This window comes from Argiope bruennichi, chromosome X2 (genome assembly GCF_947563725.1).
Source record: "Argiope bruennichi chromosome X2, qqArgBrue1.1, whole genome shotgun sequence".
NCBI lineage: Eukaryota > Metazoa > Arthropoda > Arachnida > Araneae > Araneidae > Argiope > Argiope bruennichi.
Window position 1 is genome coordinate 125,388,240 of NC_079163.1, and position 14,630 is coordinate 125,402,869.

Here is a 14,630-nt window from a genome sequence, read left to right on the forward strand (position 1 = left end):
CTTCTTAATCACAAAAGCCACTCTCGATTTTGGAATATTTAACTCACTAGATATGTCCTTTAAGGATCGGCCATTTCTATGATATCCAAAAATTACGCCTTTCTTGAAGTCAGACAGCTTTGAATTTCATGGCATCTCGCATGTTACTAATGCCAATGCTGTTTCCTACACGATATTTAAGTACAGAAGGCATGTTGTAGATGAGGATCACAGATATCCTCATTTGCATGGCTGTCCAAATATTTATTGGTACTTCTGGCAAAATAAATTCGTTACCCAACTTCAGCATCTAGAAAGCGTGACTCGTTCATACCAATTATTTAGACGAGAGGCAAAATTAGACATTGGCAATCGTATTTTAAGTAGAACTATATAGATCTTATAAATTCCTGACATCATATTCGCAAATAAGTGGATTTGATGCCCGGCTGAAATCAGTGTATATTTTGAGTGTATCAGTGTATATATTTGATTCAATTGTGCGTCTCCTTTACAGTTCCCCAAACTGAATTACCGCGAGTCAAAAATTTAGTCAATATCAGAGCCTCGATGACTCAGCGACATTCAGCTGCATTTATAAAAGGACAGATGGTTATTCGATTTTTCTTGCGTTTCCTTTCTTCAAAGCTGATACACATTACATCTATGTCGTTCTCGATTTTACAACCTTATGGGTAGGCTGGTTGTCGAAGGTTAGTCGTTCATAATGTCCTGTGCCATCTTATAACGGTTTCCAGAATTTACCTATTCCCTTAGAAATCTGTGATGGTTGGAAATTTACTTTCCCTTAGCTAGTTTAATAAAGTTCAGTGCTTATTGATGGGGCTAACAGAACTTTTGGAGTCAATACTCAGAAATAAAAAATTAACCTTTTTTTTTAACGTCTAAAGAAACAGATGAAAAGATATTCACTTTACTTTTCTCAAAAAGAACGAAAGTGTACTTTAATAGTTTAAGTTTAAGCAACTTTCAAGCTAAGCAACTATTTAGAGCTAGAAGTTATGAAAAAAAACTGATATCACCTGTTTTTTCGTTAAATAATTCCACTGAAATGTTTCTGGCTTTTCTGTTCTACAGGTGCCATCACATTTTCCAATATCGGAATAGCTGTTCTGGAGCCCTCGCTTCCTTTGTGGATGATGGATAAAATGGATGCTTCTAAATGGCAACAAGGTGTCGCTTTCTTGCCAGCAAGCATTTCTTACCTCATTGGAACCAACCTTTTTGGCCCTATTGGACACAGAATTGGAAGGTAATTTCCCATTATGTTAAACAGGAGTTTAAGTTGATTCATTTCGATATTACTCTATGCAACTTAGTTCAGTGTAATAGGATTATCCCGTTCTTTGAAGCTACTTGAGGGCAGATCTTGTAGTTTTGTGCCTTAAATTCAAGTCCAAGAACAATACCTGAGTCGGCATCCTCCTCTCTTAACTTTTAAGCCTCACCAGCGACAGCAATTTCGGTCTAGAAACTGAGATTCCTTATAGGACAATGTTCCTACTTGATTTAGTATGCTCAAAGTTGCATGCTATAAAACAAGAACCCCCATGAAACATATAACCCTTATATTCGTTACTATAAAAAAAAGTTTTAGCAAAAAAAAAAAAAAAAAAAAAATGGAATTTTGATAGAATTCTCAGAATCCAGTCATAAGTTCCATAACCTTTTCGCGAAGGGCGTATCATATATGTATCAGCGAACGTCTCTCAGCCGGGCGTACCACTAGTGCATTTCTAGAAATCGAACTCATGGGACGGTGATGCGTATGTGCATTTTAAACTGCAACAATTTTTTAAACGTCACTAGATGGTTCCCTACGTCCATTACTTTTGAAATAAATATTGTTTTAGTATCCTGACCTTCAGTTTGCTCATATTCAGCCTTTGTTATTTCACTTATCAGCTGTTGCGGGGGGGGGGGGCTAAGAGTTTTGTAAGCTGGGTAGTGTAACTTTCCACTTGATAGAATCATTCTCGTTCTGATCTCCCTCCGAATTCTTTTCTTCTTCATTTTTTGTTATTACTGTGTAATCGTAACTAGTCCTTTTGGGTTTTACCGTCAGTTCGGTTTATTTTGTGTAGCTTTCAGTTACATTTCGTGCACTTCTCTTTTTATTATGGAAAGCCTTAGTTTCGGTTTTAACGGCAAGAAAACCTGATTTGTTAGAAGAAGAATGTCCTCATATTATGAATAAACTAACTAAACTCTAAAAAGGTTAAAAAAAAATGAAGACGTTAGGACTTAAACTTTATTTTTTGTAATTTTTTTTTCAAAGTTGGGCTTATCGAAGCAAACCGCAGTCCTGTGGGATGATTGTTTTCGCGTAAGCTCCGTCCCGAAAGGATAATATCTTAAGGAGTATCATACCCTAGATAAAAATAAAAGGGATACGGCTTCTGTTACTAGAATGTTAGTTCTTAGCCTTAGATAATTTTTGGAAAAGTCCTTCCATTTCTCAGAATAATTTGCTATTCCGTCTTTATGCCCAGTTTAAACATGTTGAAAATGTTCAATTTATATATTAAAAAAAGACAGTTCAGTTATTTATGACAGTTATTTTATGCTTCATTTAGACTACCAAATTTTATCAGATTTATTGTTATTAAACTATCGAACCTAAGTTTATTCTTAATTAAAGGCAGTCATATATGTGGTGTATACTACCATTTTGCTGTTGGATACGGTATTACATGCAAAACCAATGAAAATTCTGGCGACACTCTGTTAGTGTCGCCCGCAAAATCAGTGAGAAATACCAGCAATAACTCACCATGGTCACCCTTTTATTGTTTGAAAAAAAAAATCGGTAACAGATGAAAATGTTTATGTGTTACGAAGCTATTTTTCTCGCAGAGGTTAAGTTCAAAATTTATTGAATATTCATATGCTGCGACTGTGCAGATTTGATTTATTTAATTAAGGGCCCGTTTTGACAATACACGATGACTACTGCTAAAGGATCCGAAAATTTGAACAGTGGTCGGATAACGAGAATAATACATTAGCCAACATTACATTTCCCTAATTTCCACACCAACGTATTCGACGATGCAGAAATTTGAATATCGGCAATGTTCTTCCTTCAACCTCCTCGTATGTTTAGGCTCTCAGCACTTTCTTTTTTGTACAACTTCTATACTGTTCTGCATCCTCTTAATATATAACATGTTTGGGGTAGTAGAAGAGAGGAGGTGACAAACCCATGAAGATCACGGCAGTCCATAGGCGTGAGTTCCCGTTTGTAGTGACGCAGTACGATGCATCTGTGTTTCGTAATATAATGAAGGAAATTGAGTATGCATTTTCGACACGTTCCTTTCAACCAACGAGATTCAATATTTAATGCAATTCAACTGTTTTCAAAATCAGCGTTAAAACTTCCAATAACCCACCCTCCCATATTTGATACATACACATCTGGTTTCAGACTTAGAAGTTGTTTTGGATATCTAATTCAAGAACTTAAGCCAATAAAATTGCTGCTGCGTAGTTTTTCCAAACAAGAGTGCAATATGATCGGACTAATGATGTGAATCTAGTTTTGCTGAAGTGTCCCATCTGTGTACTTAACTTAAATAGACTAATGCCTATCTAGATGGTTTGGTATCCCGTTAACAATATCTCGAATTTAATTGTCACAGATTAACTAAAGAAAGTTGTAGTAGAAAATCTTATGCACATGGGCACAGTGCTCAAGGAAAAAAAATTATAATTTGTAGCACAATTTAGATGCAAATATATAGTAACATTAAAAATAAACAAAAAAGGCCTGGAACTCTAGGAACTAAAAAAACAATACGATACTTAATCACAGTCATAATTAATCACTAATAGTTATTAGCTATTAGCTATTAACTATTTATTATTAGCTATCACTAATAGTTAGCTGCAAAAAATAGATTTAATAATTGACTCCATCAAATTATGCTGAACATGTTCTGAATTAAATGATTATTTTGAACTTAAAACGTTCATTAACCCTTTACATATTAGACACAGATACATAGAACATTGATGGGGATAAAAAGTAAGTCTTAGTGTTCAATAATTTCGCATCGCTTCTGTCTTAAGTTCATCTCTCGCACTTGAAGCTGCATGTGTGAGGCGACCTCTAGCGAATAAAATTGAAATGTCCCGTGATAAAAAGGAAGAGCAGTCTATCCTGAACAATATCGATAGAAAATGTCGTGCTAATATAACTAATATCTTCGAGTGAATAGGCAAAAAATTATTCATTTTTGTATTTTTATTCTTTTACTCATGATTTTTTTTTATTTGAACAGATGGTTAACTGCTATGATTGGACTGATAACAATTGGCGTTTGCTTGATTTGTGTAAGTATAAACGAAGCAAAATGTATATCTCAAAATTTTTCTTTTGATTAATGATCACATTTCCTATGATTTCTGGCAAATTTTTCAGGTTCCACTAGCGAGGTCAATCGAGGAACTAATTCCTACAAACGCTGGCATAGGTCTAGCCATAGGTGAGCAAATATTTTTCTTTTTCTGAAGAAATGTGAATAAAATTTGGCGTTTTCTTGAGAAGCAAACTTTCCTTGAAGGGCACAGCCACCGATAGACAAGGCCAGAATAGTTACGTCGTAAAAAGTCATGACGTCGCACCGAGTGGTGACACGAGTGGGTGTGAATTCAAGGATCGAGGGAAGAATTTCATCCTCATCAAGTTTACTGATAAGCAATGAACTCTCCCTTTCCCACGCCATTTTTTTTAGCCAGTGGTCAATCTCGTATTTGAGGAGATAGGAAGCGTGTTTTGTTATTTGTAAGAAAATTCATTTGAAGTTTTCTAAAAATAAAGAATAGAAATGCCTTTAATCTAATGTGTTCCACATTGCAATGGAAATTATAGGAATGGCACAAGGGTCAGTGCTTTTGGCTTTCCTAAAGATGTAGAACTTAAAATGAAATACTAGTTAAGTACAATACATCGCGATGGATTTTATCCGACGCAGCAGGGTAGGGTAAGCTTATTTAATTGTTTTGAAGTAATATCAAATGTTTCAAGAAAAAAAAATTATTCTCCTTTTAGAAGTTTAACTGCTCGATAATATCTGTTATTCGTAATTTTATTTATGTGCATTATAAAAATAATTATTTCATAAAATGCTGTAGTGTAAGAAGTATCATTTTCAATAATAATTAAAATATTTGTCATAATTATGTTTACATATTTTGTTTATTATTATATAACAATTATATAATTACGTTTATATAGTTAAGTTTTATTATATAACATAACGATAAATACCACAGAGTAAACAAAATAAAAATGCGCCGCACTTATGATTATAATTGTTTCCTGTTGTATATATGTCACTGTTTTTAAATTAAACATGAAAGTAAGTTAATATTTACGAATAATTTCCTTTACTGTAAATTCTATGAATTACATTTTAAAATAAAATGATATTGAAAGAGAAACTAGCCTGTTTGATTCAAAGACAGGAAAATAATTAAGTGCTCCTCTTAAATATCCCAGACTAGTCACTCGAACGATTCTATCTCAGATAGCAAATTGTGCCTCTTACATGTCGTTTTCAACGTTTCACAGGGAAAATCCATAAATAAAAAAAGATGAAATTAGATCAACAATATATAGAAAAAACTATCCAGGAAAGCATAACAAAAAAAAAAAAAAAAAAAATGCGATGAGACAAGAGAATTTAAAAATCTCGATGAACTGAAGCAGCGCATTTTGTTAGTAAATTTGAAAAATTTGTCTATCGGTGGTTGTGGCACAACACTTTCCCCTTAAGGCTTTGGCACTAAGTGACAATAACGTAGGTAGGTGTCACGTAACAAATTAAAGTTATTTGATGATGCCGCCTTTGCCTCGTGCATACGAGTTGACGTCAAGGTCTGTTGGAGAATCATTGCTGACAGGAAATTATTACTCATTAAGATGTCAAAGAGTTAATTACTAGGTAAATAAAAATAAATGGGTTAATATATATTATAAAATTATTTAAGCATGATTTTCTCCAAAAAACTTGCAATAAAATTTCTAGAATTCGATCGTTAACCTAGCACTTTGCATCTGCTTTATCTAATGATATTTGCACTGTGATAAAAAAACCGGTTTGATACTAATTGTCTAAGACTGATATTGAGTTTAATATTCAATAACTGACACCATATACTTTAAACCAGACATGAGACTGGGCATCTAATCCATTGTTAACGTGTTCATTGCCATGGCTCATACCTGTGATTCAGACCATCTATTAAACTAATTATTATTATTTGCTATATCTCATCTATTGTAGAAAAAGTGTCATCTAATTAGATAATGTGAATCTCAGGCGAGTCACGTAGCAGTCAACATTTTAGTGTTCATAGATTTTTGCAATTCTGAATTATTACAGAATTTACTACAGAATTTTGTAATCGATTTTACACACACTTGCTGAAACACCAGCATTTTGCAGATTTTTTTTTGTATTTCCTGAAGCATTACACTATTTTAATATTTTCAGAACTTAATTATTAGTTAAATGAATCATTTATTAAGAATTTTAAATAGCACCATCTGATAGTGACATATTTTTGAAATTATTATTGCTCAGTTTTTTTTATATAACATTAATGCGATTTTGATTACTTCTAAAATCATTTAATACAATTAAGGCAGATTTCAGGGCTATATTTCATTAGTGCAGTTTACTGGAAAGCAACTTTTAGTTCTTTTACGACCGACTTTTACATCTTCGTAAATTGAGGAGAACGGTATTCCCCAAGAAACTGTAACTTGGGGACAGCTGGCATCATTAATAGAATTCCAGAATTACGAGGATCTAACAGATATCTATAGCGACTCATGTTTATAGAAATAAAGAAAGATAATGAGTTGCGCATATTTTTGAATTGATAAAAGCTATTTTTAAATGGTATAAGTCATAACAATGATATATTCAAGACAGTTGTTTCTGTTTGAGATATTATTCAAACTTTAAAGCAAAAATGAAATGTAACCATTGAAAAAGAATTTTCGGTATCCCATTCGATGCATAATCATTATTATGGAATTGAACATTTCCACCCATTTTGACCAAGCTTCCGACAAGCTCTTCTATTTATTTTCTTGCCCTTTTAATAACAATTTTTGAAGTAAAAATTAATTAATTCCTCACTATCCCGAGATTTTAGGGTAATATTAATTGTAATTTATCTATTAAATATACTCTTTGATTATATGTTTCATTTAAAATGAAGAAGGTACTCCTTCATTTAACATGACGATGCTGTATAGAAACAGAAGTTTGACATTTGTGTATGATGAGAAAAACCTTCTCAGGAATGTCAAGTTACAGCTCATAACGCAGTTAAAGTCAACCAACAGAGGTGTTTTTTCTCTCTCTGTTTGCATAGAATTAAAGGAAATCGAATTGTGATTTTTCGATTTAACACAATTAAAACAAACAAAACAGTGATTTTATTGTCTAATGTAATTAAAGCAAGTCAAACAGCAATTTTTCAGTGTAATACAGTTAAAGCAAATCAAACAGTAATTTTGGCAATGTAATACAATTAAAGCAAATCAAACAGCAATTTTTCAGTGTAATACAGTTAAAGCAAATCAAACAGTAATTTTGGCAATGTAATACAATTAAAGCAAATCAAACAGTATTTTATTTTACTTTATATCTTGGTTTAAAACTAGGCAAACAAACAATATTTTGTTTTAACATAGTTAAGGCAAGCCAAACAGTGTATTTTTGTTTCTTTTTAATAAAAAGTTTAATAAAAGTAATCGTTTTTTAAATAGTCAGTAAATTAATTCAGAATCATATATTAATGATTTGTTGTCTTAAATAATATTTTAATTACTTCATAATCCATAATATACTACAGGCATGGTAGATTCCTCGATGATGCCGATGCTTGGATACCTCGTGGATATTCGACACACTTCGGTTTACGGATGCGTTTATGCGATAGCTGATGTTGCATTTTGTCTCGGATTTATCATAGGTAAAGTAGTAAAATATTTTCGTTTTTTGTTTATATTTGATACATTTCACAGATGCTTAAGAATTTCTTCGCGGGAGCATCGAAGGAAAATTTTACTGCAATTGCGCATTTTAATATTTGCTGTTATTAAAACTTCCTATTACTCAAAAGAGTGATTTATCACTGAAGTTTTCATCTAAAGCTCATGTGCGGCAATCAACTCAAATGCTAGATATTCGTTTCAAATTTGCATTCACTATCACTCTACACCACGCTAATGGAGTGGTGGCACTCCACGCCATTCCATCCTTTAGATTTTTCACTTTGGCGGTTTCATCAATATACCATATCTTCACTCCAACTATCCTGGTTAACGCCTTGCTGCAATATATTGCAAACCCCCATTCTTCACTCAAACAAAGCCCACACCCGGATTCACTGAGTACCCATTCCAAATAGCATAATAGAAATAGACTGATAGAAATAAGGGCAGATCGGATATCCAATCTTCCTTTCCACACTATACCAATTCTGATGGATTTTCGCATTGACCTGAGATTTCGAAATGCTACTACTTTATTGACGTGGCTTGGAGTGATCTTGAATGTCCACCTCAGTTTGCGGTAAGTTGAAAAAAACATGAATATTAGCATCATGTTTTATAATATACATATTTCAGATTTCTAATACACGCAATAGAATACATCATAGTTCTTTCCAGATATTTTTCATACATTTTCATAGTTATTTGTATCAAAAATACTGAAAAATATTTTGGCACAAAATGACGCCAAACATTTATTTATTAGCTGACATTGAAGGAATATATACGCCTGTACTTTTTATTTGATTTTTTAATGCGCAATTACATACAAATAAAATTTTATTGTGTGAGCTTGAAATTGTATTTATCTTTTTTATATCATTTTCAGGACCAGTATTTAGTGCTACAATTGTTCAGAGATTAGGATTCGAAGGGTATGTTATTTAGAACATTTCGTTTGCATTATAAAAGCAACTACAAACTGTATTAGAATGCTTGTTCAATCTGCATGAAATAATTTTAAAAATGGTTGTCCTCTCACACTTTTTAACTTTTATCAACTTTAAATGGTATTAATTGAATTGTTTTCTTTTTTCTTTGAAAAAAAAAAAGGTCCATAAAAATAGTGCACATTTGGACTTGTTAGCTAATAATATTCCACCAAAGAAAATATATAAATAAATAATACCTAAGATGAAAACGTTCTGAAATATTTTAATGGGGATTTTTCTCCTTTCATATTTACATAAGAACATCATTATATATAATTATAATCATTAAGAATATATTTTTATGATCTATTGGTAAGCACTAGGGATTGCAATACCGGTATACCGGGATACCGAATACCGGTATTTTGAGCCATTTGTACAATTTTGTAATACCGGTATTCACAAGTTTAAATACCAGTTTTTCGGTATTTACTAGAAATTTTTAAAATTATCACCACTATATGTTCAGGGATCGCCAACATGACAAAATAGCATACGTTTTTGTTTTTATGTCTCTCTAACGGGCGAAATTAATTAGTTTATTAATGGCTTAATTAATTGCTTAAATCTAAAGTAGCGAAATATGGATTATCCCTGAAGAAAATATTGTATCCATAACGACTGATGGAGCAACAATTATGAAAAAAGTTGGAAAGTTGATTGGTGCAAATCAGCAGTTGTGCTATGCACGTGGAATTCAATTAGGAGTAATAGATGTATTATACCAAAAAAATAAAGAACAGAAGAATCCAAATAATGTGGATATAGAAACTTCGAATTCCAACTTTGAAAAGAGTAAGAGTGAGAGTGATATTGAAAATGAAGATAATGAAAATGTAATTGTTGAAGAAGATATTGCCAATGAGGATGAAATATTAACCTATCAAGAATTGCTTCCTATAATTTATAAAGTTCGAAAAATTGTTAAGATATTTAAACGTTCCCCTATAAAAAGGATATATTACTAAAATATATACTAACTGAAAATAAAACAGAATGTATGTTAATATTAGATTCTAAAACACGTGGGAACAGTTTAGTCCTAATGATGGAACGATTTTTGAAACTGAGAAATCCAATCCAAAAAGCAATAATCGATTTAAACCCGTAAATTAATTTTTCAGATAGTGAATTCGACTTAATATCCAGAACTATATCAGTTCTACTTCCAATAAAACTGACTATTGAGGCATTATGTCGGAGAAATTCTAATTTTTTAACAGCTAATGCAACAATAAATTTCATGTTGCAGTCACTGAAAGAACAGCACACATCACTATCTAAAGAATTACATTGAAAAATCGCACAGAAGAAAAGCATACCGAAATAGAAAATGTCTTATGGTATTTAAATAATTATAATGATTTTAAAAATGAAAATGAAAAAGAAGAAAAGAAAATAACAAATTCAAATCTGATTAAGTTTAGAGTAAATTTTCTTAAAACTTTTTACCCACAAACCTATCCACATTCAGAATTCGGTTCAATTATCGAAGATTATGATGTCACTACTGTCGATAGTGAAAAGGAATTGTCTTTTGAACAAAAATTAGAATGAGCGATAAATAAAAAAAATTTCAACGAACCAGAATACAATACAGAAATCAGCTATATCCAAAACCTTCCGACGAGAAATCGATTTATTTGAAGATGAAGGATTTAGAGGTAAATACTTGAAAAAAATATATCGCGCATTGCTAACAGTACCACCAGCTAGCGTAGATGCCGAAAGAGCATTTTCGACAGCTGGTCATTTTTACACAAAATTACTTTTCAGGCTTAATGACAGTACAATTGATGCATTATGTTTTTTAAGATCACATTTCAAAAATTTGTAATAGTACCACAGACTGAATAATGATATTTACACTTTTTTTGTGATTTAAATAAATAAGATGTTCCTTTACTTTTTTGTGATTATATACTGTTATAATTTATAAGTTACAAATTATTTTTGTGATATTTACACTCTCTAACAAAACCAGCAAATAAAACAAAGAAACACCTGTGTTTTCTTTCTTTCTCTAAAATTTCTAATACTGGTATTAAAACCGGTATCCCGGTATTAAGATTTAAAAAATACCGAATACCGGTATTGTAATTTTGGTCCGGTATTGCAATCCCTAGTAAGCACTAATTATGAATCATAAAAATACCATTTCCTGTATTACCTAAGATTTCAAATTTTCAAATTTAGATTTGTTACAGTAAATGGTTAGTCCTTTTTTATATACTTCTGTCAAGCTATAGAATAAGTGAATGTTTGAATGGGCAGGTGGTTTAGATTTTGGTTTATTTTTGTTAACTGAATTTAAGATTTAGATTTGAAACTATTCGAGACTATTTTGGAATGGACCTCATAATTTTGCACAATAATCAGATGTCAAAGATCACTCATAAGTTATCACTTTTTCCATCGCACTTCACCATCGGATGGGCGAAGTACGTGGATTAAGTGAAAATGGCAAAGCTCTGGTCCACAATGACTCACAAATAGGGCCGCCTTGGGAGTTACTGAGAACAGTGTTCGATACTGCTTGTTTCCCAGTCAACTTTCCACAAAAATATAAAATTACAAAAATTACAAAAATTAAAAAATTATATTTATTAGTGAATTAAGCAATGTAAAATTTTTTGTTTAAACTGTTTTTAACTTTTTAGGCATTAATTATTATTACATACATTAATCTTAAATATATAGAATCTTCAAAGGAATCCCCTCCCCTCCGCAAATTCACTACCAGATAGTACTATTCACATGCAGTGGTATAGCGACAGTAAATGATGATGGATATAATTTTTTCGTCCCTTGTCATCATCATTGATTTAACGAGGTAAATGGCACCCGTTGCATGATATTATAATTTCGTTCCTCATAGCGTATAAATTTAAATACTGGCCTAATTGCACTAATGTTTTGTCGCTATGGTCAGCCATAAGACTGACGGTTCTAATACCCCATTTGTTCTCGAATCCCACATCAAATTACTGTTCACATGGAATTAAAATTTAAATAAATTGATAGATCAATTCATAAGTAAATCCTGTATAGTCATAAGGAATACAAATGTATGTGCATCTAGAAATGAGTGAAAATTCCATTACAAAAAAAGACATTCCATTGATTACATTCACTGCGAATTCCATAATAAAGACATTTCATCGATTACATCCACTGCAAATTCCATAACAACGAAAGACATTTCATTGAGTACATCCACTGAGAATTCCAATGCAAAGTATATTAGAAAGATAAATAAGTAATGTATAACAATTGCACGATAATGTATAATTTGTATATCAAATGCATAATTTATAAAAATAAATAATTTCCAGGTTTAAATAAATTATCATTAATATTTAAATGACTTTCTGGAATAAAGTTCAGTCGAGCCTATCAAAATTGCTATAAACGATTTTAAAAATAATTATATTGATGTTTAAGAAAAACTGTTTCGAAATTCAGATCAAACTGAATTTCCATTTATCATTATTATGTCTATAGCATCGAGCCAAAAAAAAAAAAAAAAAAAAAAAAATTCTTATTTATTATCTAAATATTGGAAAGAATTTTCTTTCTTTCTTTTTTTCCTTTTTTTTTTAAATTTATTTTACCATGAACATTCATTGGTTGTTTATATATGTATAGATTTAAAGAACTATTTAAAATCTATTAAAACAAATCATATTTTTGTGAACAAATAATAATGCAAAAAAGCAAAGCAGAATAATAAAAAGAGCGGAGCTTGGCTAATCCTAATGTACCACAAAAACACAATTTATCTAAAAATTTAACTGAAGAAAAATTTCTAAAAATGGAACAAGAGAGAAAGATGAATTTTAAACTAAAATCAGCAAAAAGTCATTCACTCATATTTATTGGAAATTTTAACAAATATTATATAATGAATAAATAAACTATGAAATTTTAAAAATATTTGTTTATAATTTTTTAATATTTTTGTAATAATTATAATAATAAATTTATAAAAAAATTTCAAATTCTGAAAATTCTGCTTTTTTTTATTGTTTAAGTTGCATAGCAATCAAGTAGGGCAAGGAATTAGGGACCTTAAAAAGCTATATATTAATGATCGGTATGGACATAAAGTATGGTTGTACGTAACCAATGATAACGACTTAGATATTTTTTTTAATTACAATTTGGAGTCTTTACTTTAAACCAAAGAAAATAAATTCGTCTTATACAGACGATATTTGAATATTATATTTATAGGAAATTCAAGGGATAAGAGAAAAATTCGAATTGTCGACGAATAAGAACTGAAAACAAATTAGCTTAGTTACACTGTAATAATAATGATTTAACATACCTCTTTAAAGGTAAGTTTAGTGTATAAATAGCTACATATATATGTTGCAGAATTCTTTTTCATATTCCAGTCACTTTCTTTATTGAAACGGGAATATTTTTTAAATCCTCTGTGAGCATAGGTAACAGTTCGAAATATTTGTATCATAAAAATTTAGAAGTTTCTGAACTGCATTTCCCAGCCATAAATCTATTGGGATCCGTCTAAACTTCAACCTTTTATATAAATGCTGCAAACCGAAAACATCATCGAATTACACCAATGGCGGACAGACCATTTTGTCAGCTCAGGATTTGCCAACGACGGCGGGTTAGTCCCTTAAGCAGCGTTCACATGAGGCCAACTATTGCGTGCAATAGAAGGTCACGCCTATCTCAGGAAGATCACTTAACTCCATTGGGACAATGGAGTTACGTGGTCAGGCCAAAGAATAAACCAACATTTGATTTGATTTTGAATAAGTTCGAGTACATTTTTGCAACACTCTGGCTCTGGGATCTATTGGAAGCAACTGGTCCAATCGGCTAAAGGCCAGCCCTTGTCACAAAATCACTAAACTTAGTCATTTTTAATAAATTATTCATCAAAAACTTACAATCAGTCAAAAACGTCGATGGTTTTATATAAATCAAATTCATGTGTGTGTGTGTGTGTGTGTGTGTGTGTGTGTGTGTGTGTGTGTGTGTGTGTGTGTGTGTGTGTGTGTGTGTGTGTGTGTGTGTAAATAAGTAGACGTGATATTTTTGTTGCTCTGGTAGCCGTACGTGATCTTACAACTCTACATGCAGGTAGGCTGGTGTAAGTCGTAAATAATTTTATTGCTCTTCAGACTGGGCAACTCTAGGAAGCATCATCAATTGTACTGATGAAATGCAGAGACAGAGGTAAAAATTAGAACTCTATGGATTAAATATCCTGAAGATGAATTCTAGATCACATTTTTCCTACAATCAATGGAATCATATAAAGAGCTTGCCAGAAAATTAGCAAGATTCCGCTAGTTCAGGCAATTATTCACCTTTCAAAACTAGGTATTCGGATATGAATCACCATTTCATTAAATGTGAGTTCTAATCTCCAATGGCATATCCAAATAATAAAAAAGCAGAGAGAAGAAATGAAAAAATATATTATTTATGCCCTGCACTCGCTTTTATTATTACATTACAGTATTCCACATATAAATTATTATTACAGTCTTCCACATACACAATGATTGTATCTTGATAGCAATTGTGTCTGCAAAAAATCTACTTGAACAAGCTAGTCATTCATCTTTTGAGAT

At 31.5% G+C, this 14,630-nt stretch overlaps 1 protein-coding gene across 1 annotated transcript in view; it reads left to right on the forward strand.

Annotated features, from left to right (window-relative positions):
• LOC129960385 (synaptic vesicular amine transporter-like) overlaps positions 1-14,630 on the forward strand; it is a 56,195-nt gene that overhangs the window by 34,626 nt on the left and 6,939 nt on the right. Inside the window, exons 9-13 of the mRNA XM_056073801.1 lie at positions 1,078-1,252; positions 4,287-4,338; positions 4,427-4,490; positions 7,879-7,998; positions 8,910-8,955. Coding sequence (XP_055929776.1) covers positions 1,078-1,252; positions 4,287-4,338; positions 4,427-4,490; positions 7,879-7,998; positions 8,910-8,955 — 457 coding nt within the window. The remainder of the gene's footprint in view (positions 1-1,077; positions 1,253-4,286; positions 4,339-4,426; positions 4,491-7,878; positions 7,999-8,909; positions 8,956-14,630) is intronic.